At 46.4% G+C, this 27,824-nt stretch overlaps 1 protein-coding gene across 1 annotated transcript in view; it reads right to left on the bottom strand.

Moving 5' to 3' along the window:
- Nucleotides 1-446: 446 nt before the first annotated feature.
- Dlgap2 (DLG associated protein 2) overlaps nt 447-27,824 on the bottom strand; it is a 654,093-nt gene continuing 626,715 nt past the window's right edge. Inside the window, exons 9-15 of the mRNA XM_051182070.1 lie at nt 25,449-25,798; nt 24,502-24,543; nt 17,323-17,408; nt 15,530-15,945; nt 7,492-7,583; nt 4,138-4,290; nt 447-1,198 (exon numbers count right to left, since the gene is read on the bottom strand). Of these exons, the coding sequence (XP_051038027.1) occupies nt 980-1,198; nt 4,138-4,290; nt 7,492-7,583; nt 15,530-15,945; nt 17,323-17,408; nt 24,502-24,543; nt 25,449-25,798 (1,358 nt within the window). The 3' untranslated portion in view covers nt 447-979. The remainder of the gene's footprint in view (nt 1,199-4,137; nt 4,291-7,491; nt 7,584-15,529; nt 15,946-17,322; nt 17,409-24,501; nt 24,544-25,448; nt 25,799-27,824) is intronic.

Here is a 27,824-nt window from a genome sequence, read left to right as displayed (position 1 = left end):
TAAACTATTTTTTTCTTCTTTACCATTTTCACTTATATACTTACCACTCACATTCATGTTTCTTATATGCTTTACAACATCACAACTGTCATCATAAACAAGCAAACTCATTTAAAGGTACCCTGGAAAGTCAAGTAATAGTAGTTCAAGAACACGTGTAACATACATAAAAAGTACATGTAGCTTAAGCAGTGAAGTTTAAGAAAACGCTATGTGTAATGGTTTACATTACAAAGGGATAAAAATACCATGACTATTTCTTAATTTCCTTTGTATTCTCTGGGCTCCTGTCAGCCCTTTCCATGGCTCCCTCTCTTAGAGGAACATTCAGCTTAGCTTTTGAATATAAAGATTCTATGCTAGTTATTTTTTTTTGGGGGGGGTTCAGCCTTGTCATTTCCTTTTGGAGAGCCACATGGTGGAGATCTCAGAGAGACCCTTTTCCATCATCACAAAATGTCAACCAAGGAACCGAGTGCTTCCTGTGCTGGCAGGACCTGTGAGGACAGCAGGGACTTGGGACAACTTAGCTGGGGGGAGTAACTCAGATGAGAGGGAACAGGTTTCTCTGTCTTTCCTGCCCTTCGAATTGTAGCACCTTCCACTTGGATGTCTAATGCCTCTCAAGAGTGGGGAGATGCACCCGTTTGTAGTGACCTCTGGTTATCACACAATTTATAAAAATATAAGTAACAAAGTGAAAGCTAGGTTCCATCGCAAGAGGCCACTGGGCGGCCCTCTTCGAACAGGGAGGTAAGTCAGGCCTCACCAAGCCTGTTCCTCAGAGCCGATGTCCTTCAGTCAGTCTTGCCATGAGCTCAGCAAACTAGGAATCGGAGTGTCCACTGTCTACAGTGCAGAGAACACGGCAAGGGCGAATCCGGTGGAGGGTGAGACAGAAACTACCAGGTAGGCAATAAACTGTACAAGCATTTTGTGTAAAAGAACAAAACCAGGCGTGTGTGGCCACCTCTGGTCCTCAGAGCCGAGTCTGGGCCTCAGGGATATAGATCTCAATGCTGTCTGCCCTCTCCGTGGCAGAGTTCTGGCGGAAGGAGGCGGCTCTCTTGGCTGCCATTAGCCGGCGCCGGGCTTCTTGGCGCTGTCGGTCTGGCAGGTCCAGGGACTTTTCCCTTGTGATGGGGAATTTCCCCTTGGGGGGCTTCTTTGGTATTGGAGGGGGGATCTTCCTTTCTTCCTGAAAAGCATCACAAATCAGATGAGGTCAGAGGTGAAGGAAAGTCATGGAGAGTTCACAGAGGCAAGAGGTAGGAAATCTGAAGAGCAGGGGAGGAAGACTGGGGAAGGTCAGGAGAGAGGTGGGAAGTGGGAGGAGGTCAGAGGAGAGATGGGAGTGGTCATGGCAAGGTCATGGAGAGTCTTGAGGAGATGAGGAAGTCAGAGGGAGGTGGAGAGGAGGTCAAGGGAGGACTAAGGAAAGTCACAGGGAGGTCAGGGGCACACTGGATATGCTGAGTCCCAGAGCCCTGGTTCACCCAGGCTCCCTCTGATGCCTTGTGCCTGCAGGCATTGCCAAATTCACCTCCACCGATGCCCAGATGAGGCAGCTTCAGCTTACAGCATTAACTTTTTCACTTTTTTTTTTTGGGGGGGGGATTACCCTTCTAAACTTCTGATTTTTTTTTTAAATGGAGACTGAAGAGTTTGGGGCTGTATCTGTGGATAAGAAAATAAGCTGTAGCTGGGTGGTGGTGGTGCATGCCTTTAATCCCAGCACTCGGGAGGCAGAGGCAGGCAGATCTGTGTGAGTTCAAGGCCAGCCTGGTCTACAAAACTACACAGAGAAACCCTGTCTCAAAAAAGAAAGAAAGGAAGAAAGAAAAAAGCTGCATCTCATCAAATAAATGCCCCTAGCTCTGGGCAAATTGGACTTCTCCCTCATCCCCATATTTTCCAAAGCACTAAAGCACTGTCCTACCTGAGTGGTAGCAAATGTCTTGAGGGAATGTGGAAGTAGCCGCTTGATGTTTGTGTGACAGTATGCATGTGCACGCAAAGCTTATGTGGACAGGAGCCCCAGGGATCCCTCAGCTAAATTCTCAATCATGAACCTAAATCCACACAGACTTTACTGTAAACACATATATATAATAGCAAATCTGTGCACATATATTCCCTAGCTTTAAGTCTCAAACAACTCACATCCAAAAATAAATGCATATCCAGAGAGATAACTCGGGCAGATTGGAAACACATACAAAGCAAAGGGTTTGCAACCTGTTTAGTGAAGGGCTTGCAGTCTGGGACAATGTTCCTGAAGGCAAATATTACCTTGTATATTGTGAGATCCCTCTGTCTAAGCAGAGAGAGGTCCCCTGGGTCTCCGTGCTTGAACTGTGTTTGGTACAGGAAGCAGGGTAGTGTGTGCCCAAGCCCACAGTGGCCTCTGATGTTGGAAAAGTCTTGGGTGTCTGAAATTTGTTCCTAAGGCCTGAAGCTATGGCCCACCTTCAACTTCCTGGTGTGCCTCATAAGCTACTTAGAAATCCGACTCTCACATGAAGTGCACAGTTATTGGTATCTCTCCTCCTCTCTCAGTAGCTCTGCAATGTGCACCCGTGAGAAATGGTCACTTCCTGTGAACTCCTTTTGCAAGGGTCAGAGCATACAGGCTGTAGCAGAGGGGTGTGGGTGGGGGAGGAGGGGACAGGGACCTTGCAAGGCTTGGAACTCTGTCTTCAGGAAGTCCCTAGAAGGGACAAGCTTTTCTTTAAGGCAGGGGCCTGCCGCTCTGCATTGGGGTGAGTGTCCTGAGAAGAGCATGTTTCACAGGAGACTTGCTCCTTGTGGGCTCCTGCTCAACCACTGGTCCCACTGGTCCCATGGGGGCCTGCATGGGGCTGGGTTGGAGAGCATTGATTTCATCATTCCATTCTCTGCTATCTTCTCGCCTCTTCAGAATCATGGGTAGTGTGGATTTGCTTCTGTGTTCACACACCCTCCCATTATTTGGTAGGAGTTTGTTCGCTGTCCTCAGGGACATCTATGGCTGTTGGTTTTAACCACTGAACAGTTAGTGCCTTCACTGGCTTTCATTCTAACCACTTAGCTACCTATTCTCACTCACACATTGGACGTAATTCCCCAAACTATTGTTAACCCGTTTTCCTTCTAACTTTGTTTTACTTCATTTTGAGGCACAGTCCCACTGTTTATTCCAGGCTGGTCTCAAACCAACAATCCTCCTGCCCCAGCTTTTTAATTTTGGACTCTGAGGCATATACTCCCACATCTAACAGGAAGTTAGTAAAAGAAACATGTATTTGGCATGTCTATGTATGCATGCATGCCTGAGGGTGAACACGAGTGCCGCAGTGCACTTGTGGCGATCAGAAGACAACCATCCAGGAGTTGGTTCTCTCTTCCATCATGTAAGCTTCAAGGTTAGTAGCAAATACCTTTGCCCACTGGGCCATCTCACTGGCCCTTCTAGCTATAATGGGTGGTACCTGTCTAGAAAACTCAGGCCATGATCGCTTCTCTGGGTAGCCTGAGAGAAGGCACATGTAGTGTTGACTTAGACTTCCTCCAATGCTCTCCTGAGATGACATCGTCGTCACTAAGCAGAGAGTCAATGTTCAGGCCGAATGCCAATTTTCAGCCTATTTAAGGATGGAGCCCCATAGGAAGGCCACACCCTCAGATTGCTTGGGAAGACTTACATGCTGTCTTGTCCTTCCCTCCCTACATGCACCAGGGAGGTGTATTTGAATACAAGATTCTCATCTCAGCCAGACCTAAGATCTTAGCTGTGGGAGATCATGTGGGAGATCATTTAATACAATCCAAGCAGAAGTTGGATGAAAATGAGCCAGGATTTATCTCTGGAGGAAGCTAGATTATAGAATGTAGTGATCTTTAGTGGTGTCTCTGAGATGTTTGTGTCCTGGAGGTATAGCAAGACACCTACTGCTGTTCACATACCCAGGCCCCCTATCTTGTCTGTTTGTGTATGAATTTGCAACACACACACACACACACACACACACACACACACACTTAGATCCTGTATCAATAACTAATGGTGGAGAAATTGGCTACCATCTGGCACTACAGCAGGTACCAAAAGCCCATAAACAGTGCCCAAGACCCCACCACACCACGTGACTTCATTACCTTTCTTTCGGGTGATTCTATTATTTTCCAGTCACTGAGTTTCAGCTGGTGCAGTTCATCAAACTTCATGCTGACGTCTTCCACAGACAGCTGTAGCATATCCCAATAGCCAGCCAGATCCTGTGATGTTGGCCTTGGCATGGCGCTGGGGTCCTGTGGATGCACAGAGATGTTACAGGGGATGCTCTTTCTATGTCACTCAAGGAATCAGACGAGGAGGAGCTCCACTTATCTAAAACAACTCAGGAGATGCCCATGACTCCATAAAAGTTAACCTTAACCCAGGCATGTGCCATCAGCTTCAAACCACACAGCAGAGCCCTTCAATGTTTAATTCTGAAAATCTGGGAGGCTAGATGTAGCTCAGTGGTAGAGTACTTGCCAAGTATGCTTAAATTTTGGGGGTTATACCCTTCAGATGGTTTGCAGCTCATAGATGCAGTAGAGCCCTGTGACTTACTCAGAAGAGTCAGGGCTACACTTGTCTGGTGGCAAGGCCATTGGGATTGCAGCCATTTATTTCATGGTGTTTGTTTTGGGGGCTCCTAGCTCTTCTGAAGTTCAAGTGTGACTTTAGTCTTTTCCCATAAAGAGCATGTCAGTCTCTTGAAGGAACAGAGGATTCAAGAACACCACTCCCCAACTTAGCCTGCCCAGAGGGTACCACTCAGCCATCACAGGCAGATCCCGGCCTGGTTCTGAGTCTAAGATGCACACTTTATTTCTGCACAATGTATGGTCCAATTGGTTCTTAAGCCGAGAACTGTGTGCCAGTTCTCTGTGTGGTTCCCTTGCTGCAGTGTGAGTTGACTTTTACTGTGGCTTCACACAATCAGATATTTGTTTGAATTGTGCTTAAATTGCCCAAATTTCATTAATAGTTCGAGTTGAACATTGTTTGGTTTGCAGTTTCTTTAGCCCGAGCTGATGCTCACATAGAAAAACTATACCTGTTAGGTACCATTGCATTTCCACAGGTGCCAAATAACAGCCTATGGCACCAGGAAGGGTCACAGGGGCGGGGGTGGGGTCAGGATGGGTATAGAAGGTGTATTCAGTGTGTCCTTTTCCTCCTAAGTAGGATCCAGAGTTAGGCTCTGCTGTTTGGGCCTGTTCTTATATTGAACCACTAGAGGGCGACTTCTGTCCATGCTGAAGCAGAATCAGACAGTGTAAGCTTCCTTCTAAGATAAACCTGGCTTTCTGTCTTTTTCTGCTTGAGTGTGTGGAGGGAAGAGGGATAGCTACATTGTGGCTACATCACAAACTGTCCACATCTGCACAACTTCAAGAAACCTGAGTGGGGTCTGCCTTTCCCTTGGGTTATTTCTTAGATTTTAACAATTGGCAAACTACCTAAGATGTTTACCAATAAGTGTTCCCAGCAACCACGAACCACAGCTTTGAGGGCAAATAATATGCTCTGTCTTTTGCTTGTGTCTTCTGACACCATTCCCCAACAAGGGTCTTAGATATCCCCAAGAGAAGTCAAAAGAGCCAGCCAGATGTGAATTTGAAAGGCACCAAAGATGTCAGGGTGGATCATGCCAAGCCTAAATCAGGGCATTGGGTGCAGAAGAGGTGTGCATTTCATAAGCTCTGTTTTGATGCAGCAGGGTCTGTATGGAGAAGCCAGAGGCTGTCTGGCCACCCTAACTACAACTATATAGCACATAGCATTCCTTATGATCAAGCTGATCTTGCAAAGATAGTATGCAGAGGAAGGCAGTGCTATACTTAATAGCCAAACATTTATCAACCTTCATTGTTCAAGGTTGCAAACCTTCCAGATCGCTCTTTAAATGTCGACAAAGCTTCATGCCAAAGGTGCCATGTTGTAATGCTAAACCTCATGATGAACTTTAATGGGCTAGCTGGAAAATGTTAGAGAAGACATTATCCTTAATGGCCCTAAAGAAAGACCTGGATCTGCAGCTCTGAGGGGCTGAACCTGAAGTGGAGCAGGCTATAAATTCACAAGCTGACAAGTAGAGCATCTTCAGAACAGCCACTGCCTTTGCCATGACAAACCCCCCACCCTCACCCCAAGGTGTTTGCCTTTAAGAGAAAATGTTTGGAATTAAGAAGCTGGACTGTAAAATTGCCTATAAAGAACCATGGATACAATTCAGCTGTTTCTCATGGAATTACATGAGTAATTTAGTCATACAAAACCCAAACAATGTGTGTGCATGCATATGTGGATTCATGAAGATTAGTACATATAAACATACATGCAGGTATATAAACACACACACACACACACACACACACACACACACACACACACACACGTGGGTTTCTCATCTCTTTTCTAGGAAGACCCAGGATCTATGCCAAATACATTCACAAATCTAGCTCAAGACACATTAATTTCTGTCCTGACTATAAGACATGCAAAGAGCAAATGACTTCTAAGATCTCTTCTTAATCTCTTCACATGAATATGAGTCTTTGCTCAACACCCCCACAGATGATTTTCTTTACTTGTGACCTTGGCCATCACAGCAATTAATTTGCTTCCTCCTCTTCTGATATTTTCTGGGAGAAGAGCCAGTAGAAAAGGTACAGTCAGATTCTCCCTCTCATCTGCATGCCCTACTTACCTAGCTTCCAAGTCCTAGCTTCCAGCTGGAACCTGGGCCTAAGGTGTGAGTTGCTGGGGCCTGAATGTAGATAACTAGGGGAAGGTGTGTGAGTTCCAGATAGGGTATAGGTCTCTAGGGAAGGGATGTTGGTCCTCGGAGATATGTGTATGGGTCCCCAAGGCAAGATGTATGGATTTCTGGGCCTTAGGTATGTCTTCAGAGCCAGGGTATAGGTCCGAGGTGGAGTGTAGGTCCCTAAGGCTGAGAGGTTATTTGTGCATCTCCAGAGTTGGAAAGTGGGTCCAGGGCTGGGCTATGTTCTCTCTCACCCCCTCTTCCTGCTTAAGGGCACTTCAACCAATGAGGAGCATGGTAGTCTGAATAAAAACACCCACATGGGGTTATATGTCTGAATTCTCGGCCCACACCTGGTTGAACTGTTTGGGGAAGGATTAGGAGGTGTGTCACTGAGGGTAGATTTTGAGGTTTCCGAAGTTCAGGCCATTTCCAGTTAGCTCTCTCTGCCTGTAGCTTGAGAAGGATGTAGATTCTCAGCTACTGCCCTAGTGCCATGCCTGCCTGTCTGCCTCCATGCTCCCCACTACATGAACACACCGTCCAAAACTGTGAACCCCTAGTAAACCCTTCTATACGTTGCCTTGATTGGGGTGCTTTGTCACAGCAACTGAAAAGGAACAGGGAGTCTATGAGAATGCAGGCTGGACATGTCTCAGCACTCACGGGGTGGGGCTGCGGTGCTACTTACCATATTCTGCTGGCAAAGCCAGTAGAACTGCTGGAATTTCTGGGACATGAGCAGCTGAGCACTCCCGACAGCACTCCTGATCTTTCCTAGAACTGTGAGACACAGGACATATCAGGACCTAGTCAGTAATAACAAAACCAAGAACGAGCTGTGTCAGTGAGCTGGGGCCTCTTTCCTGGGGTCAAAGCTTTGGTGTGGACCATGCTGAACACATCCATCAGCAGAAATCCCATTCCTTCCCAGTGCACGGGCACACACAAAGTTAACCCAATGCCAGCCATGAGGTGTTATCACTGGATGCTGGGGATGGTGTAGCTCACTAAGGAGGTGGGCACTACAGGATCTTATTTTGGGCCCTGAGTTTGTTGAGCTCTGATGCTCAAGTGAGCCCTTGTTGAGTAGCCATGGGCTCCAGAAGACCCAGGGAATAGTACTGAAATGGTCACTTCCTCAATTTCAGCAAAAGCACGCTGGTGTCTGCCATCTTACAGAATTCAGTTCAACATTCCAGTGAACTGAGGGTAGCAATGGCATGAGCTGTGCTTCATACAGAGGAGCTACACAGGGCATCCACCCAGGAAGGTCCTGCCATGTCTCAGAATCGGCCATAGGGTCATGAGCCACACAATAGTCAGGCCCACTGACTTACCAGACCCTTTGTGAGCTTAATGTTACCTGACTAACCATGCCTCCAGCAGCTCTCAGCTTTGGGTTAACAAAGGATTCCTGATCCTCAATGCCATTATGTGGTAAGCCAAATTTTAAATTTTAAAAATAGTTAAGGGTGCCTTTTCATCCATGGGAAGGAGTTAGCACATTGTGACTCTAGATTTAGATCAGGACAATGGAAGACTTCGCCTAAGAAAGCATAAGGGAAAAACTCTGGCTCTCGCCCTTGAGCTTTCTCATTGTTCCTTCACTTTCCTGTGAGTGCCGCATCACCCTGAAAATAGCGTTGTGGGTCCCAGTCACATCTGGAGTCAGTGGGAACCTTTCTTCCTGCTGCACCCTTTTGTCTCTGCAGTTTCCCTCACCTGCTCCCATTCGTATGCCCCCCCCCCACCTCATACAGTGCAGTGTTCTGGACTTCTGTCTCTGTCACTGCTTCATGGTCAGGGTTAGTTGCCACCTGTGAGTTTCCCCTCCAAGCCTCCTTGTAGAGCAGATATCCACCCTGTTCCAAGTGCTTGAAACAAATCATCGTGGGTTGGATCTGTTCTCCCAGGCTTTTCTGGAAGAGAGCTATGATTAGCATCTGTCTGCTGTGTGTCCTGTCTGGGGAAAGTAGCCAAGGGAGAGGAGGGCAGGTGTCCTGGGTTCTGTCCCTCAGGAAAGCAGAGACAAGGGACCCATTGCTATGCCCTGGAGAACTATGCATTTTAACTGGTTGTTCATACTCTGGAGGTTTTATTGAGTAAAGTCAAAAGACCTTTCAGGCCAGTGGAGGACCCACAAGAAGGAACTATGGTAATCTATGGTGCCTTCTACAACACAGCCCAACCACCATCCCCAGGGAATGAAATTGAGATTTGGAGACACAGTCTCAGTTCCCTAAGCTTTACTCCTCTTAGACTAGCTGTCCAAAAACCAGTGACGGCAGCAACCAGTTTCAGGGCCAATTTTTTTGAGGGCTGAAGATGCGCTCAGTGGAAAAGTCCACTGTATTATCATTAAGCGAGGAATGGGTTGGAGCACCAAGCATGCAGAGACAAAAACATTCTACATATTCCAAATGCTGGCATCAAAATGTTTGACCTGCTAAGCCAGCTATAGCTGCTTCCATAACCTTCCTTAGCCAGGCTTGAAGAGAGAGAGAGAGAGAGAGAGAGAGAGAGAGAGAGAGAGAGAGAGAGAGAGCTCAGACAAGTTTTAGAAATAGTGGGCTGATGAGGGAGAGTTTGAGACTAGGCAACTCAGAGGCCAATCAGAAGGCAACCTTGGCCTGTTCAAAGCCAGGGTGGGCTGTTGACTATCATACACTCTTGAAAGCAATTAAACACTTTTCATTTGGGTGTGCTTTCTCTCCCTCTGTCCAGCTGTCCATCTGTCCATCCATCCCTCCCTCCCTTCCTTCCATCGTTCGTTCCTTCCCTCCTCCTTGTGGATTTTTATTCTCTAAAAACAATTGATCGTGGAAAATTCCACATTTGTGGAAGATGAGAGAGAATCTAGTCTGTCTGAATCTCTTACAGCAAACAGCTGAGTCTGTGACAGACTCTTGAGCCACCCGAAGGCATGTTTTAGTCCACACATCACTCTCGCCATGTTGAACCATATATATATACTCACTTCTGAGCACGTGTTGATCACCCGATACTGTCTAATCCTAGATTACTTCTAGGATGTTCGAAAAGCTAAACCCTAGAACATTTAATCAGTGGGCAAATGAAGCCACACTGGTTTCCCTTCAGCCTCAAGCGAGTGGGAAGTTACTGGTCTTGGTATGTGGGTCTTCCTCAGGCTGTGATAGGAAGAACGGAGGGGGAGAAGGTCAGGGATATGGAGGCCCCTTTTAGAAATGCTCGGGGAAAGAAGGTGGTGAACTGCGTTTTATTTTGGACTTGGGGATATTTGCTTGTATGGAGGGATGGGACCCAAGTTTTACCATGCTTGGCCAGCTGATGCTTCCTATACCATATTAGCTTTCACCCACTCCCTCTTTGCCTGTGGCCTGTCCCATGAGGTCAGATGTAGAGTCTTCCACCTGTCAAATCATGTTTTGAATCTGGGATTTTCCAATTTTGGTTCAGGCCTGCAGTGAAGGGTGTGGGGGGATGGGGGATGGGGGAAGGATGTTGAGATAGAAAGGGAAGGGCATGTGGGCAGGACTTTGAGCAGAAAGCACATCATCCCTCATTCACACCTGATGCCTGCAGGAACATGATTAACAGTCTTGGCGTCCAGAAGATGAATATTTAGCTACTGGAAGGCGGAATTTCTATTTCATTCTATCCTGAAACACAAGTGATTGATAATATTTAAAAGGGCTCATTTTAATCAATCTTGTGTGATAAAATTAAAGAAGCCACGGATGAATGTATTTGTTTTTTACTAACTTCATTTCTTTAAGTTGTAACAAAAAGCTGATTTGTTCTACGAAATTTGAAGCTTTGAATACCTAATCGTTGTGCTCCCCTTAAAACACAATTCTGCTGAAGTATCTATAAAAGACTGCAATTTATAATCTTCAGCACAATGCGAATATATGGTAATTCTTGTAATGTGATGCAGTGATTGCCACAGGTATAAATTAAACAGTGCCAGGGGGAGATAAAGCATGGTGGAGTGTGGCTAACAAGCAGCCGCTAATGGTAGGTGAACTTAGCAGCTTTAGTGAAAGGGAGTGGTCCTATCTGAGGATCACTATATTGTAAATAGCTTCCTGTAATTGCAGGGAATTTGAAGGGAAAATTCAATCTCTTTACCACTATACTTGCCTAATTTTGTTAGAGTTTCAACAGTGTCCTCTTAAGAGCTGCAGATAAGGATTGGTACTCACCAGAATGCAAATTTTCAAAGAACCTGAAATAACCTAGGCCTTCGGTGTAAAAAAAAAAAAAAAATTCTGATTAGCTAACTTGGCTCTTTGAATTTATTTTTCAGATGCCTTGTCTAATTTCTAATTCTATGAAAATTTGCTACAAAATGCCAGCACCATTCTAAAATTCCAAGTGGACTTTTCTAGAATTTTCAGACGTTAACAGGATTGTCTGGTATTGACAGTCTCTCCTGGGATGCCCTGGTGATTAGTTTTGCCTTGCTGGAGGTGGGCACTGCTCTCAAAAATTTTCCTACAGGCCCCAGATCTGCTCCCTTTCAGGTCTTAAGTATATAACTCAGTTGTCTGGATCCCCCAGGCTTTTCTCACACCCTTAGTAAGATGCTGGCCAGTTGATGACATTGCCAGCCTGGTCCACAAACTGGGCATACTCCCTGTCCTGGCTCCTGCCAGAAGTCTATAAGCAATGGGTATACCATCAGCTTCACAGGGATATGCATATAACACAAACCCTCCCCATATTTAATGCTGCTGTCTGTTCCTGGAATCTGGTTTGCACAGAGGCCATCTACTTCAGATATCCTGGCCAAATAGAGACAGGTACAGTTTTCTCTTCAGCATTGTGTTCCTACTGTGTTTTGTTCATCTCACATCTTCCCTGTCACCTGTTTTGTCCTATGTGAATGTGCCCTGTGGCTGGACATTCCCATCCACAGACATCTGTACCCCTCATGGACCACGGCCTGGGAGACCCTGTGACAGGCATCTGATCTCACTCTGGGATTATGTGACTTATGGCAGTCATCATTTGTCCTGACTATGAAAAGGGATCTGCGGTGACTGATTTTTAAGGGTCTCTCAGATAGTCTGGAGCTCCCAGCATCCAACTGGGGAATGCTCAAATGAGAAGATATTTGGGGAGCAGTTATCCAAACAAAGAGTCCCAATACCAGTCACAAGACCCAACTGTACATGTGGTACTGTATGGGGGGTCTTGAGAGAACCCCAGCTCTGCAAGTCATTGAGCAAGGTATTCAGGACATTTTTGTTTGTTTCAAAAGACTTAGTAAGTTTTGATTTCATTTCACATCCTTACCCATTTGGTTTAATTACTATGAACCCCCTCCCCAAATTCCAGTTTTACAGCAGTTTTCAGCATCTCCTAAATATTTCCATTTTTGCATTGAAAGTGTGAGGCCTGCATGGTAGGACTGAACCTGAACCAGCTGGTGTTTGGCTCAGGCTAGCCTTTATTAGCCACACAGCGCCGAGTAAAACTGGATCCATTCAATCAGTTCAGTGAACTGTGATTACAAAATTATAGTCTGGGCAAAAATTATTTCATGCAATGGAAATTTCAATATTCAGAACTCAGGGTTTTGGCTTTAATCAGCCATTTAATTTAATCTTGATTTTTAAAAGTGTAGAGACCAATGGCTATTGCTAAAACAGGAAGCAGACTAGGTATTATCTTACTTTTAACCATTGTGAGAGAAACAGGACCTTGATGAATTCTGGGATAATTGTATGAGCAAGTTACATGTGTGAGAGGTACAGCTAGAGTCCTGTTACCTCTGCTCACAAGGAGACATAAATGTCCAGGAGACCAGGGTTTAGGGATTTATCAGAGCTTCTGCTCCCTGTCCTGAATGCTCAAGCCTTATAATGTTGAAGTCATGTTCAGAAGAGAGAAGAGTATGGAATTCCAGACCATTTAGCTGCTGTCTCAGGGTTAGAGCAATGCAATGCGATGCTCACACCCAACACCCGAGGATGTAGCCAAAGCCCTGGGATTCTGGAAGTGCTTGTAGAGATGGGGAGGACTGTGGATGTTGCTGTTCAGTAAACTTGCTCACACCTCCCCACCTTCTCTTTCTTCCAAATTCATGTTGGCAGAGGTCTTAGCACAAAACACACCAACTGTGATCTCAGCATTCAAAGACCCAGAAATCTCCAGAATCTCTGGGCAAGTGCAAGGGCAACCCTTGAGAAACATCACTCCCATCATGGTACAGAATGATACCTCTGCCAGGTGTGAATGGCAATGTTTATGTTGTGGTCTTCACAGGAGCTAGACCACAGGTTCCTGTTTCTGTGTCTCTTTTGTGTCTGAGTTGTGTGGTGTGCATTTGTGTATGCGCGTGTGCATGTGTGTGAGACCCCATCTGCTTTCTGGGCCATCAGAGTATAGCACAAGTTCACCCTGTCCACAAATTCACTTAGGAGTTCTCACACGTAAGGGCCTCTTGGATCTTGGGGTCTTTGAAGCATTTTATACATACTCCTCTCATTATCCTGGTGTCTTGCTCTTCCTGTCAATGGTATCTCCTGGTCCTCCCTCCCTCCCTCCCTCCATTCCTCCTTCCCTCCCTCCCTCCTACTTATTCTTATCATTTTGGCCTACCAAGTGTGGCTAGCCCATGTGAGTACTCAATAAACACTTGTTGACCATAAACATCACTGATAAAGTGTCTGGAAGATGACACTCACAGCCCCTAAATGTTAAATAGCACATTTAAGAGATGAGAGAGAGAGAGAGAGAGAGAGAGAGAGAGAGAGAGAGAGAGCATAGCCAGAGGCGAGGTGGGCAGTTCTCTGATCTATAGTTGGCCTAGGGTGGAGTGCTTTTCCAGAGCCAATGGCTGTCAGGCACACATCTCACATATAGCATAGCTGTTATGATGGATCCTACAGCCACTTCAGTTGCTCACAAGTACTTTTGTGACACAACAGGAAATTCATAGTTTTCTTGGATTCCCCCAGAGAGAAGAAAATTACAACCTGCGACCATGTTTCAGCCTGGACACTTTCATTCTCAGGCCTCCATTCTTCATTTAAAAAAGAATTGACCTCCCATTTCTATGTTTCCATAGCCCAGTCACAAGGGCCTATCAGCTTAGTCATTCTCCATGGACCACAAATGGTGTCTCACAGCAGTGGTGAATCAAAAGATAAACCGTGTTGGGGGCAGGGGGGTCCATATTTTCCGAAACAGAAGCAGAAGAAAGTCAGACACAGAACTGTAAACATTCAATGCGGACACCCAGCATGGGGCTGGGAGGTAGGTGATAAGAAACCCCTGGCATCTTCCATGCTTTGCTGGCAATGTCACCTTCCATCAGATGTGTGACATGCTGAGAGTAGACCTTGGCAGACCGTGCATGGTCAATAAACACTGCCTTTAAAGAATGTATAATCCTTGGGAAAAGTGAAGTGTAGCCTGAGCATGGACAACAAAATAAGGTTGTATCTATTATTTTACAGACAGAGCAACCACTGTACCCACATGTGCACATTCAAAGGTAGATCGTGACTGTCTGAATGCACCAGAATGGCAGAAGTTCAAATGTCCGGGCAGGTGAGGAGATGCTCTAGAGACATTTATGCCCTTTTTTTTTGGTTGTCAGATTAATGGACTCCAAAGAATTAAAAAACAAAACAAAACAATAAAAAACAAAAAACAAAACAAAACAAAAAAGCAAACCATTCTCAGGAATCCTATGATGGTAGAAGGCAAAGGCCAAAGACCCAGCCAGTGCAGGACCTCACACACGATCCTCACAGCCTACAAAGGCACACTTACGTCTTCTGGTTTTGTTTCACCTTTTCTAGAAATATGATGTTACAGGAAAAGCTGAGAAAAGCCAGGGGCTCTTTCTTCTTGATTTGGCTAAATTAACTGAATCTATTTCCTTGATCAATGTGCTTACTAATTTAAGAACTGGGTTTATTAATATGACTGCCTCATAACAACGTCAGAATAAAATATAGATAAATACAATTTCAGAATCCTACTCTATCTGCCCCTCCCTCCCTTCTCTGTCCTTTCCCCTCCTCCTCTCTGCTTCTCTGTCGATTCTCTCCCTCCCTCTAGCCCTCCTCCCCCATGCTTTTCTCCCTCTCTATCTTCTCCATCCCCTCTCTTTTCCTCTTCCCTTTCCCCTCATCCCACCACGCCCAGCCTCTGGAAAGTACATCTTCACCCCAAAGCACTTGACTCCACTTCTCGGTGTGTGTGTGTGGGGTCATCTTCAGGTAAAGGAGAGGGAGGCAGAGACTGAGGCTTTTACTCTCTGTGTAGAGAAGTAGGGGCCAGAGAGCCTGAGGGTTTGGATGGTCTGCACTGGGCATGCTCAGTTGAGGGCCCTGTGGGTAGACTCCTACTGCTCCTGCCGTGGGGCATTCTTGCTTAGCTTCAGTGTTCCTTTGGCATAATGCCAGGGATTATAAAAACAAAACAAATTGTAAGAATGTTCCGAATTAAGTGATCAGAGAACTGGTTAGTGGAATAAAAGTATAGCAGGTCTCTGGGGAAGCGTTAGCAAGTTAATCTCATCCTCACCCCCTAGAATGAAGCAACATACAAAGAGTTTTCCCACAGAGCATGAGAGCTGCTTATCTTTCTGTGCTTTATGTTGCTTCACAGGGCTGAGTGGGGGGGGGCACCTCCCCACTGACACTGGCATTCGTCCGTTTGCCTCTGTGAGAAGCTACCAGTCCAACCCCCCCACCCCCCGTGGGGGAAAGGCAAACTCTTACTGTCTTCCGAGAGGTCGTTCTCCTCAGCTTCCCTCTCCATCTCCTTGCACCAGCCTTCCATCCTCTTCGTCTCTGTGTGCAGCAGTTTCAGAAACCATGAGCCATCCCTCCGGCATGGGGACATCCTGCCGGTCTCCACCGTGTCCAGTGATGGCTCAAGCCAGGGGTCGGGTGGAGGCAGAGCGACAGTGTCCACCTGTGTCCTGTAGTCCTCCCTGTAACTGAAGAGGCCCTGCGTCCGCACAGTCCTCAGTGCCCCATACTGGGTCGGGGTACTGGGCTCTGAATGTCGTTGGAAGGAGGATCCGAACTGCAGGCCCTTGTCCTCCATGGTGATATGTCCAGGGAAGCCCTCCAGCTCCAGGTCAGCCTGCACAGCCGCTGTGACACTGTTTGAGCGCTTGAAGCGACCATGCCTGGAAAAGGAGGGAAGCAGAGAGGAGAGATGCAGCACAGTTCCCAGACCCTTCATGGGATGCTCCCGAGCCTCAGCGTTAACACCCACCAACAAGTTCAACTCCCCGTGCTTCAGTGCTGCCCTGAGGAACACAGGGTGTGATGATTGGACTTCAGTATCTACCTCCCTCAAATACTAGGCAACACCATTTACCACTCAGGTGTACTGAGTGAGGGAGAGTGGTGGGTGTTCAATGGCTACCTTCTATCTGGAGCAGTGGTTCTTAACTTTCTTAATAACATGACCCTTTAATACAGTTCCTCATATTGTGGTAACCCCCAACCATCAAATTATTTCTTTGCTACTTTATAACTAATTTTTCTACAGTTACGAATCATAATATAAATATCTGATATGCAGGATATCTGACATGTAACCCTAAGTGGGTCATGACCCGAGGTGGAGGGCCACTCATCTGGAGACATGCTACCTTTATGAACTGTGGCCTAAATCTTTAGATTGTAACCTGAGTTTCCTTACAGCCCAGATCTTTTCTGTTGGGTCGCGAGACTCTTCAGGGAGCACTGCTCCAGCTTGGTACTTAGGAGAGGGTACCTGCAGCTTTCAACATAGACCCTGGTACTTTTTGCTACTGCTGTGTAGTTGGCAAATACATTCCTTAATACCAGGAAAATATTTTTTCTGCACTATTTTTGAAATAATACCACATAGCCAGGTGTGGTGGTACATGCGTTTAATCCCAGCACTTTAATCCCAGAGGCAGGCGGATCTCTGTGAATTCAAGGCCAGCTTGGTCTACAAAGTGAGTTGCAGGACTGCCAGAGCTACACAGAGAAACCCTGTCTTGAAAAACCATATACACAAAATAATATGTCACCAATGCACATTTGTGTTCTATAATGTCTAAAATGTCTAAATGAGACAATTCCAGGCCGTAGCTGACATCTGGCTCACCCTCTTTCTCCTTCCCCTCCTTCTGTCTGCTTGTGTTTCTCCTCTTTCTCGCTCTTTATGTCCAGCATTATGAGATGAGAAACACATTTGCCTTGCCTTCAGCCTACTCTCCTTTTGAAAATGGATTCTGGATAAAGGACTTTGACCTTCCAGGGCTGTGAGCTATGATGCTATTTTAATAGGTGGTAAATTACTTTGAAAAGAATTATTCCCTTCCCTCTTAAAAAAAAAAAAAAAGACACGACCCATGTTCATTCATACTTGAGCGACATAAATGGGAAAGTATAAATGAATGGCCTGTCTCTGCAGGCAGCATGAATTACTGACGGCCACTGCAGCGAGATCTGGAATCTTGCAGCCCCATGTTTAGCAAGCAGCTGGCTTGGGGGGGGGCACAGCCACTCTGAAGAGGGGGAGTTACCGCTTTTCGTCTTCTACTTGCACACCAACAGAGTGGTACTCCCGTAGGCCTCTGCTCTCCGTGTCGGAATCCGTGGCTGTTTCTACCTAATTCAACACAGAACATCTCACTTTAGACCTAAGAAAGGGAATCTGGTCAGTGACTATTTTCTTCTTGTTTGTTTGCCGTAATTAATTGTGTATTTGTTTAATCAATGCAGAAATGCACTTGATCCAGTAGAAACAGACAGAGGTAGAGAGAGACATTCATTTTTGTTTAATTATGTGGCTACCAGGGTTTCATTGAGTTTTTATATAACTACTTGAACTCAAGGCTGCACTTGAGTCTTTTAGACATATGCAGATAAAATTGCTTAGTTCAGCTCAGGAAAAAAAAAAAAAAGTGTTTGCTGACCGCATTGTCACAGGACATGAAAGCTCTTATCACACTCTGCAGTGAAGAAGGTGAGGACAGTGTGAGCCAAACACAGCTAACAATGACAAATAAGCCATTTGAGAGTAGTGTACTGATGGCTGCAGCCGCACACAGAACGACACAGGGAGGGGATGAGAGCATCTTAGGGGACATTAGGAAGCCTTGTGGCTGCTGGGATGGCCAGCAGGCTGCTCAAGGTGACAAAAGAGACAAGGTGACAGGCATCCTCACCATGGCCCTGTTTTCTAAGAAGTTCCTACAGACCCAATAGACATTTGTCTGACTGTCAGCTATGGGAAGCTGTTACACAAGGGACCCCTGTGTAGGAAATTCCGTGAGGCCAAGACTGGTGAAGTTTTAGAAGTCCTTCCAGGCCCCAGATAGTCTCTTCTTTACCCAAAGAATCATCTGAGGCACCTACAGGACTGTTGAACCCAAATCCAAATGTCATAACATAAAAACACATTTTCTTAAAAATGTAAATCACTACCAGGAAGTACAAAGCAGTCAGCACCTTGCCACTGTGCTCTGTGTGTTAGGAAGAGAAACCACTGGCCCAGGCCTGACTGTGATCTGCAGTGGCTCCTTCAGGCCCCATAAGGCCAGGGGACAGCAGTCATATTTGTGTATAATTTGTTCGACTAGGAGCCAGATACTGGCTCAGTGTCCTAAGCTTTGTTGCTTATCATCCACACAAAGACCCCAGTGGTGTCCCTAGAGAACCAGGAAAGGTGAGTAACCTGCCCAAGGGCACTCAGCTTATTGGGGGGCAGTGCCAGGATTCCAGCCCAGGTGCCCATGAGCTCAGAGCTCTGCTCTGCACCCCTGGAAGCCATGGGAGTCTCAGAGTGCCTACATTGCTAATCAAAGGGTGGGGGCTGGAGTCTCCTGACCCTGTGAGACTCTGGATGAGAGATCAGTGCAGCCAGGTTCTGATAGCTGGAAGGAGGGAAGGATCAGTGTAGAAAGAACATTCAGGAATGACAACCTAACCTTCCTGCTAGAGGTCATCATTCTGTCTCCTATTTCTATGTGGTCATGCCCCACTCAACCATATGTGCCTTGCTGGTCATGCAGAGTATATTGGCACTTATGACAAAAGACCTTAATGGGAATTAATAGATTTAAAATTCTATGTCAGGGCACAGGGGAGCTATCATTTATTCATTCCTACATTCATTCATTCATTTTTTTTTTCTTTTTGGTTTTTGCGAGACAGGGTTTCTCTGTGGGTTTGGAGGCTGTCCTGGAGTTGAGCTCTTATAGACAAGGCTGGTCTCAAACTCATAGAGATCTGCCTTCCTCTACCTCCCAAGTGTCATTCATTTATTTTTCCGGGGGTAGAACCTAGGGACTCTGCATACACTAGGCCAACACTCTACTACTGAATTCCATCCTAGCTCTGCCTTGTGTTTTAACCATATACAATTCTGTGTCGCAAAGGAAACCCAATTTACTTATTTAGTCTTCACTGGAGGGATAGTTTGGTTAGTTCTAGTTTTCTGCCATTGTTAGTAATGTTGCTTACAAATGTACTTGAGATAACCTCTGTGAACATCTTCATATAATCCTTGGCTGTTGAGTCATTTTTACAGCTTCGAAGATTTCACCACTTGTTTTGAGACATGGTCTTACTATGCTACCCAACCTGGTCTCAAACTTTTTATTCTCTTGCTGAGTCAGTCTTGCAGGATTTGGATTATAGGCACACACACCTCCATGTCTGGATTTATATCAGTAAAATTGCGAGAGGAATAAAGTGAATGAAGTAAATCAACATGTATCTCTCAGAGAGGCTTTGAAGTAGAAACTGCATGTATTTTTGTCATAAAAATATTGAAAATAGTTGTCTAATTTACTTCACTCCTGGGAACGCAGCTGAAAGAGACGCTAATACATTTTGACCCATGTGAGGTCTTCATCATAGTATTATTTGTAAGGGGAAATGTAGGAAAATAGAGGCTGTGAAAGGACCGTTCAGTAAATCATTATTTAGTCACGATGATGGATGCCCTGCAATTATTGAAATGGTGGTTGTAAAGTTAAAAATATAAAAAATGGTTTTGGTGGAATTATACTAAAGTGCATAGATTGGCAGTCATCATTGGCCACAATGTTAGGAGACATACATATATATCACACACATACATGCACACATATACACACACAAAAACAGACACACACAGACACACACAGACACACACAGACACACACAGACACACACACACACACACACACACACACACACACACAGAGGACACATACAGACAGATACGCACATGCACATACACACAGACATATCCTACATAGCGACTCAAGAATGATAGCTGGGTGTGGTGGTGGCACACACCTTTAATCCCCGCACTTGGGAGGTGGAGGCAGGTGGATCTCTGAGCCTAAGGTCAGCCTGGTCTACAGAGTGAGTTCCAGGACAGCCATAACTACTGAGAGAAACTCTCTCTTGAAAAACAAAACTAAACAAACAAAAAGAATGAGAGCCCCAAAGCCCCTAGTTTTCCCTTCTAATGCAAGTTGTCACTTTTGGGGTAACATAGAAAGACATGCTTCTGAACCCCTCAGTTCTGCTCCACATTAGTTGTCTATTAGGAAACTCTTGGGTTCTGTTGAATTTTTTCTTCTTTGTTTAAAAATGTGGAATATCCAACACTTCACAGGACAAAGACCAGTAGGGAGAGTGGTCCAAAACAAACTCTATAATTTCTCAGTGCAACTGAGGGCCCCCAGGAAAGAGTCACATATGTTAGGTCAAAGGGATGCACACTGGATGAGTTTTGCCGATTTCATAGAAGTTGTCATATGAAACCATTCTTTTTTAAAAATGGAAGCTATCCATGGTGGAAGGCAAAGGCTGAAGGGCTGTTGACAACATGTACCCAAAAGGAGCTCAAGATTTGCCAACATCAGAAACCCTAAGAGGAGGAAATGCAGGGTTAAGGAGAACCATTATGACCACAGGGAAGAGAAACCAAGGAGCTTCCTGAGGAAACCTGCTCACCAGTGTGGATACATTTAAAACACTGGGCAAAATGTCTGCATATATCTACATCTACAAGATCCACCTAGGATGGGGAACTCATCCAGAGAAAGATGAATCAGTAAAGTCTAGAGCAACTCTGGAGGCAGAAGCTGTGTCAGGGTGGGAGCAATAAACAGTGAGGAACAACACACAGACAAGAATTCCGAGTGACTGAGAGATGCCTTTACACTTCTAGGGATGGCTACTCCCAATTCTTGCCGGGCTGCCTGCAAAGGGAAGCAGTGAGTGGGAACCATGAGGATAGGGCTGGTATGGCATCTGTGGATATGATCTGCTTGAGAAATAAGGAATTTGATGGAGATGGTCTACATGTGTCTCTGAGTATGTGCATGTATGCACACACTGTGTGGATGTCTGCATGCCCAAGAGGGAAAGTGGTAGGCAGATGCCCAAGGCATTCTTTCCCTGTACCCACATTTTCTCTCACACCAGGCCATGCTTGGCACCAGACTGCGGCAAAGCAGCTGGATCCTGAGGTAGAAACCAGGAGCAGTGAGATCGCCCAGGAGTACACCTAAGCCCGGCTCTGTAGTCTTAGCTTTCCAAATAGACAAGCTCTGAGGGCTGTCTTTAAGCCTTCCCTACAGCAAGGCAGACATATTGCTTTTGAGATTAAATTCATGTTTCCTTGAGGGGCCCATTCTAAGAAATGAAGCTAAACAGGATGTCTTATTGAGGAGCTTGGGGGTTCCAACTTAACAGCAGTGTAAGCAGAGTGTGTGGGCGTGCGTGCGTGCATGCGTGTGTGCGTGTGTGCATGTGTGTGTGTGTGTATGTGTGTATGTGTGATCATACCATATGCTGAGTGCAGAGTAGGGTCAGTTGTCTCAGTAGGACCCTCAACAGGAATTGTCACAAAAGCTTCCTGAGGTGCTGCTCCTGGTGGCAGCCTGGAAAGGACCTTATGGTGATTGTTCCCATGGCAGAGGGATACCCAGACCCATGGGAATGAAGACTTCCTGCTTTCTACCCAGGCAGCTTCACAAGAACACACGTTCACACAAAATGAAGGCCTTTCCATATCAGACACTTATAAACATAAAACCAAAAACCAAATAGAAACAAAAACAGGAAAGGATTGGATAGGCCCATCATGGTGAAGAGTGAGGGAACCAGATGACAGGTAGCTCTAGGTCTGATAACCTGTAGAGGTACTTGAAGAGGACACAGCCTCCTCTTCTCAGCCCAGGCCTGGAAATGTCAGCTCCAGATGTAGTTTAAAGTCCAGAGCTCTGAAGAGCCAACCATGTGATTCCAAGGCTGAATTCACCGTGTAGAGTCCAACCATCTAAGGAACAGGGGGTGTGGAGTACATGTTTACTCCAAGTTGGGCAGTCAGAGAGGTAGGGTACCAGGGATGGCCATGTAAAGACCTTTACAGAAACCACACTGTGCAGAGCGCAGCAGGCTCCATTTAGATTCTGGAGCCTAGTTTTTAAGCAGTGTTCCTGTATTTTTTAATTATGTGTATGTTTGTGCCTGTTTGTGTCTATGTGCATGGGAGTGCATGCCTGCAGAGGCCAGAGGCGTTGGATCTCTTGGAGCTGCTATAGGCTGTTATGAGTTGCCTGACATGTTCCTATCCTTTGCCATCTCTCCTGGACCCTGGATCCTAGTTTTGACTGTACAGAGTCACATGATAGCTGCAGAATAGGATCAGTGACTCCAAAAGCCAATGGGTCATAATGTTCATCCGAGAGGTCAACATTTACAGGTTGTATGCTGTGTGCATTTGCAGGCTCTTTGCCCAAGTTTCCTCAGAGAAGGAAGGCTCTGGGTATGGTGGTTTGGAAAAAAAAAGTGGCCCCCAAAGGGAGTGGCACTATTAGGAGGTGTGGCCTTGTTGGAGGAAGTGTGTCACTGTGGGGGTGGGCTTTGAGGTCTCTTTTCTCAGTCTCAATGTGTCAGTCAACTTCCTGTTGCCTCTGAGTCAAGATGTAGGACTCAGCTCTAGCACCATGTCTGCCTGCACATAGCCTTGCTCCCTGCTGAAATGGTAAGCGAGCTACCACAATTCAATGTTTCCTTTATAAGAATTTCCATGGTCATGGTGTCTTTTCATAGCAACAAAACCCTAGCTGAGACCCTGAGTACCTGGGCAGGGGTCTGGGCCAGGCCAGAAGTAGTGCCCTTTAGAGCTAGACACCATGTTGACAGCCTTTCTCTACAAGCCAAGGATGGAATAAGGCCGTTCCTGGGTCAGGCAGGTTGGATAATCCCAGCAGGTATATGGGGGATGCTAAGAGAGGGTCCTCTGATGCAGAATTGCCCTGGGCATCATAGCTCTGTTAGGGCTGTGGGAAGCCACTTCCTGGGCTTCAGCCATTACGGTGGCACTTACAGCCACACACACTTAGGCAAGGCACTTACCCTCCCTGGTCAACTGTTTCCCTCTGTTAATTGAGACTAATGACACATGGTCAACAGGGTCACTAGTGAGGATTAAGTGAGGACATGTCAGAGAGTTAGGGGCAGGGGCACAGTACAAGCTTATTTGCTTGTTATGTTTGCTGTTTCCTGTCTCCCAAGCATCTGCTTGTCTCTAGTACTGGATGTGTATGGACGGCCTTTCACTTGTTTTAAAAGGTCACTCCTTGGGGTCTTCATTCTTACAGGTGGAGTTGGGACTTGGCCACATTTCCCTGTTACCCTGATGCTTACATTTCTTCCACTGTGTTTTGAGTTCAGCTTTTTAAACTCCAGGTCCCTGTAATTTTTTTTTTCTTTCTTTCTCCACTGAAAGAGGAAGTTGAATGAATTTACCAACTGGTGTCATGGTGTTTACACATATATCCACCAAGCATTCACCACCGATACAGCCATCCACTCCATACCCAACATGAACTGAGAGCTCGGTATGTGCCAGGCTCTGTGCTAGGTGCTAGGGTACCAAGAGGCAGGAGGCATGGAACCAGCCTCCAGAGAACACGGTGAGGGAGGAGAGTGCCTGGAAACATTCACAGAGGAGGAGACTTGGCCAGAGGTGTGTGGGATCCAGCTGTGAGGAGGAGACAGCCTGTGTGAGTTCAGGAGCAGGCCAGCTAGGAGGAGTATTGTGTCTCTTTAGAGCACGATGAGCCATTTTTTTCTTTTAACTTATTATGTACACACTGTTCTGCCTGCATGTATCCCTGCAGGACAGAAGAGGCACCATAGCTCATTATGGATGATTGTGAGACACCATGTGGTTGCTGGAAACTAAACGGGTTCTCTGGAGGAGTGGGCAGTGTTGTAACCACGGAGCCATCTCTCCAGCCCCATGATGATCCCTCTTTATGAGCTCCTGAAATTGCACCCACCTCTTTTAGCTACACAGAGGTGAGACTTTGGGTGGGACACATGTAGACAGCTGTAGCGAAGAATAGCAGGGAGAGTTTGAATACCTGGTAGTGAATGTGTCCTGGTGTATTTGGAGAACACAGGCTCTCTACCACAGTTGCACTAGAGATGGAGACATGGTGAATGTCTCACACTTTTCCAGTTTCTAAGACCCCCTCAGGCTTGCAGGTTGTGTCTTTCCCTGGGGTTCAGACTGAGTTATTCCTAAGGGTTGGCCAGGGTTCTGTGCAACAGTGTGAAGCACCCAGCAGAGTGCCTGGCACATAGAGCCAGGACAGAGAGGTCGACAAGAGCAGTCATATGAAGAATCCAAAGAAGAGAGAAAAAAACTTCATGCGAACTTGGATTTGGAGATGTTGGATACTTACATCTGACCTTGGGTAGGGTTGATGATCAGGGAATTCAGAATCCTAAACAAAACAATGAAGCCACAGTGTGGAGACCTGGCTCGAGGACCCAGGCCAGTGGGCTGACATCCCCCCTGGTTTCTGCCTGCCCCCCAGTCCTGTATGGGGCTATCACTTCCAGCTCTGTGTACCTCCTTGCAGGGTGTGTATGTGTGTGTGTGGAAAATTAATTATTATGATTTTAAAACCTGCCAGATACAGGCTGAGTGGAGATACAAAAGGCAAGAAGCAAACTATCTCAGTGAAACTTGGCCTGTGCAACCATGTCCACTAGGGCTTAGAGGAGGTCACCTGAGACCATTTGTGAAACAGGCCCCTGTTCCGCATTAAGAGTGCTTCCCTACACCTAAGTCAGGCTCCCTGAGTCAGTCAGTTGGCGAGTGGCAAGGCCAGCTAGGTTGGTAGGCCTAACGGGATGGTGGGGCACTCCTGCAAGGTCTCTAATAATAGGGTGCTGCTCTTATATGTAGAGATCCCTGGGACAGATGGCTGTGTGAGAAATGGCCCAGCCCCACACAGTCCCAGTTGGCTACCCTCAATTCACACCACAGCACTTGGTTCTGTTTGCCTCTTTATTCCCAACACTCTTTGAAGACCTAAAGGTTTTCAATAAGTCACTGTGACAACATCCCCTCACCCCCTTTATAGGCATCTGAAGAACCTATCCAAATCACCTACCTAGCCATCAGCCCTGAGGACAGCTCCTCTGGGGGTTCCCTAGGTACTGGGGCAGGACATGAGTCTCATCTCTGTGGGCTCTGCTCTGGGGTCTGTCATGCTGTAGCAGGCCCATGTGGCCTCTCGGCCTTTGCTGTCCTGCTTCTGTTAAGGGGGAACAGACTCGGGGCTGTGACTTGGGTTTTGATTCAACCTATGCCAGCACAGAGAGGGTGGTCAGGGGAAACTACCTGGACTCCGATGGAGGAGCAGCGGCTTTTGAGGAGCTCTTCAGCCTTGGATGCCAGGATGGCCTTGTCACTGGTCCTTGTGGAGCCACTCTGAGTATCAGCGGCATGGCACTGAGCTGCAGCTGTTTCCAAAGCTAAATTCATGGCCTTGTTGCTGTCCAGACTGTCCATGGAGTTGTAGAGGCCACGGCCATCTTGGGGCCAGGGGGACATTCTCTGGGCACGGCTGTCCTGGTAGGCATCCTGTGTAGATTCTGTGCTGCTCTGGGCTGTCACTGAAATCAGAGGCTTGGAGGTGGTCCGTGGAGGCACCGGGGGAGGCGTCTTCTTATAATTTGTGTAGGAGACAGCTATAAGAGAGGAAGGATCAACTAGTTAAATTCCTCCATGGAGCTGGTCCATAGCTCTGACGTGAACACTTCTCACAGCCGAGGTAGTCTGTTTCTGGGCATCTGGCCTTAGAAAGTCAGGCAAAATGGACAAGATCCTGTTGTGCTTAAAGATATCTGTGTGGATATATATGTAATGACAGAAAAACAAATTATAAAAGGACCTAAGTATCCAGCAGTGCAAGTTAGAAGTGTGTGTGTGTGTGTGTGTGTGTGTGTGTGTGTGTGTGTGCAGGGCAGATCAGATCACTCAACACCACTGACTTCACAGAGGTCATGGTGAGGAAAGCAGGCAGAGCCCTGATTCAGAGACAAGAATACAATGCACACACAGGGAATCACTGGTGTGAGAAACCAGTGTCAGTCAAACTTACGTTGAGTGACAATATTGGCAGTTTTCTCTCTTCTGATTGTATTAAAGAAAACTCTTCATAATGAGTAGCTATTATTTAACCCTGACAAATGAAATGAAGTGAGGTTATCATGGCACCATGTTCAGGCTGACAAGTGGTGGGAAGAGTTTCAGGGTAGAAACTGGTGGAGAGATGGGTACCACAAACCAGGCTGAGCTTTGCCTGCCCCAGAGGAGACACCTGAAGTCCCTTTTCTTCTTCTTTTCTCTAAAGAGCTTTATCACTTAGGGAGTGAAAATGTTCTTTCAGATTCAGATTCAGATAACAGACATGGAAGGGGTCTTGCTCCACAATGCCGACATCATCCTCTACTTCCTTCATGAATAACCCAAGACTCATACTCCTCACCCTCCACTCCCTAGGTCCTGGGTTCCCAAACTCGGAAAGCCCATGTTGTTGCCCGCAGCACCGTTTTCTGTATGTGATTCACCCCATGGAATGGCATCCCCCTTGGAGATTTTCTGGGTGCCTTTTGGAATCCCAGCTCTCCCTTGCCTCACACTAAGTTGGTTCTGAAGTGTGACTGATGGAAACATCGGTGTGGTATCTCTTTTGTCCCTCATTTCTCTGGTCTCAGACTCTGAGGTCCATGTGCTAGGTGGGATGTTCAGACTCTTGAAACACTGCTCTGTCCCACATCTGTCCCCACCCTCTCTGGACCTCCCTGCACCACCTATGCTATCTTCCCATTCTACTTCTTCCTGTCTCCCCAGCTCTTTCCTGAACCCCTCCACCAATGACTGGCAGCCCCCTTTACTCTCCCCTTTACTGATGACCATTTGTTGGAGTCTGGACTCTATAATCTGGGGAACAGTGACATGGGTTTCCTCTCTGCCCCATGGATGGAACATAATTTCAGCCCATATTTGCTGAAGACCCACAGTGCAACCAAAGGGATCTTGGAGCTTAATTCTAAAATAGGAATGCTATGTGCTCAGCATGGGACACAGACAGAGAAAAGCCACATGCCTTGAAAGGTGATTTCTTTTTTTGTCTATAAAATTTTTGAGAATTGGTGTTTGTGCTTCTCAGATAATGATGGTAAAAGGCAACAACCTAAACATTTTAAAACTAATTCAGAACATGTTTGGGGGACAAGGAAAAAAATACAGCAAGTTCCCATGTGTGATTGCTGGACAAGGCAAGGTGTAGATAGGAAACTGATCAGGGTAGAGAGGCTGGCAGTGGCTAGAAACACTGCTGGTGGGCACTGCCTTTGGCGTCTCTGAATCTCCACGGGGTAATGCTGTGGTCCAGGACAGCAGAGGAGCTATATAAAGGGCAATGGCAAGACCTCTGTGATGGGTTTCAGCTTCAGAGGTCAGTGTGAAAAGGGAGTCATCCACTCAAACACACATAAGAAGAGCCTTGAGTGAGCGGGGCTCTCCCATATGGATTCATTGAGCGTGGTCACTGGCAGCTTCTGAGAGTAGGGCTCCAGCATTTGTCAGGGGTTGGACAGAAACAAGCAGAAGCCATCTGCTGGACTCTGAGAGCCTTGTTTAAAAGCCTTAGACATCAGGGTCTATAATTGCTTTTCCAAAGGGCTGCACAGATTTTTTTTTTTGGGGGAG

The sequence above is a fragment of the Phodopus roborovskii genome, unplaced genomic scaffold (assembly GCF_943737965.1).
Source record: "Phodopus roborovskii unplaced genomic scaffold, PHOROB, whole genome shotgun sequence".
NCBI lineage: Eukaryota > Metazoa > Chordata > Mammalia > Rodentia > Cricetidae > Phodopus > Phodopus roborovskii.
Note: the sequence above shows the minus strand (reverse complement) of the source record. Positions and strands in the feature narration are given on the sequence as shown.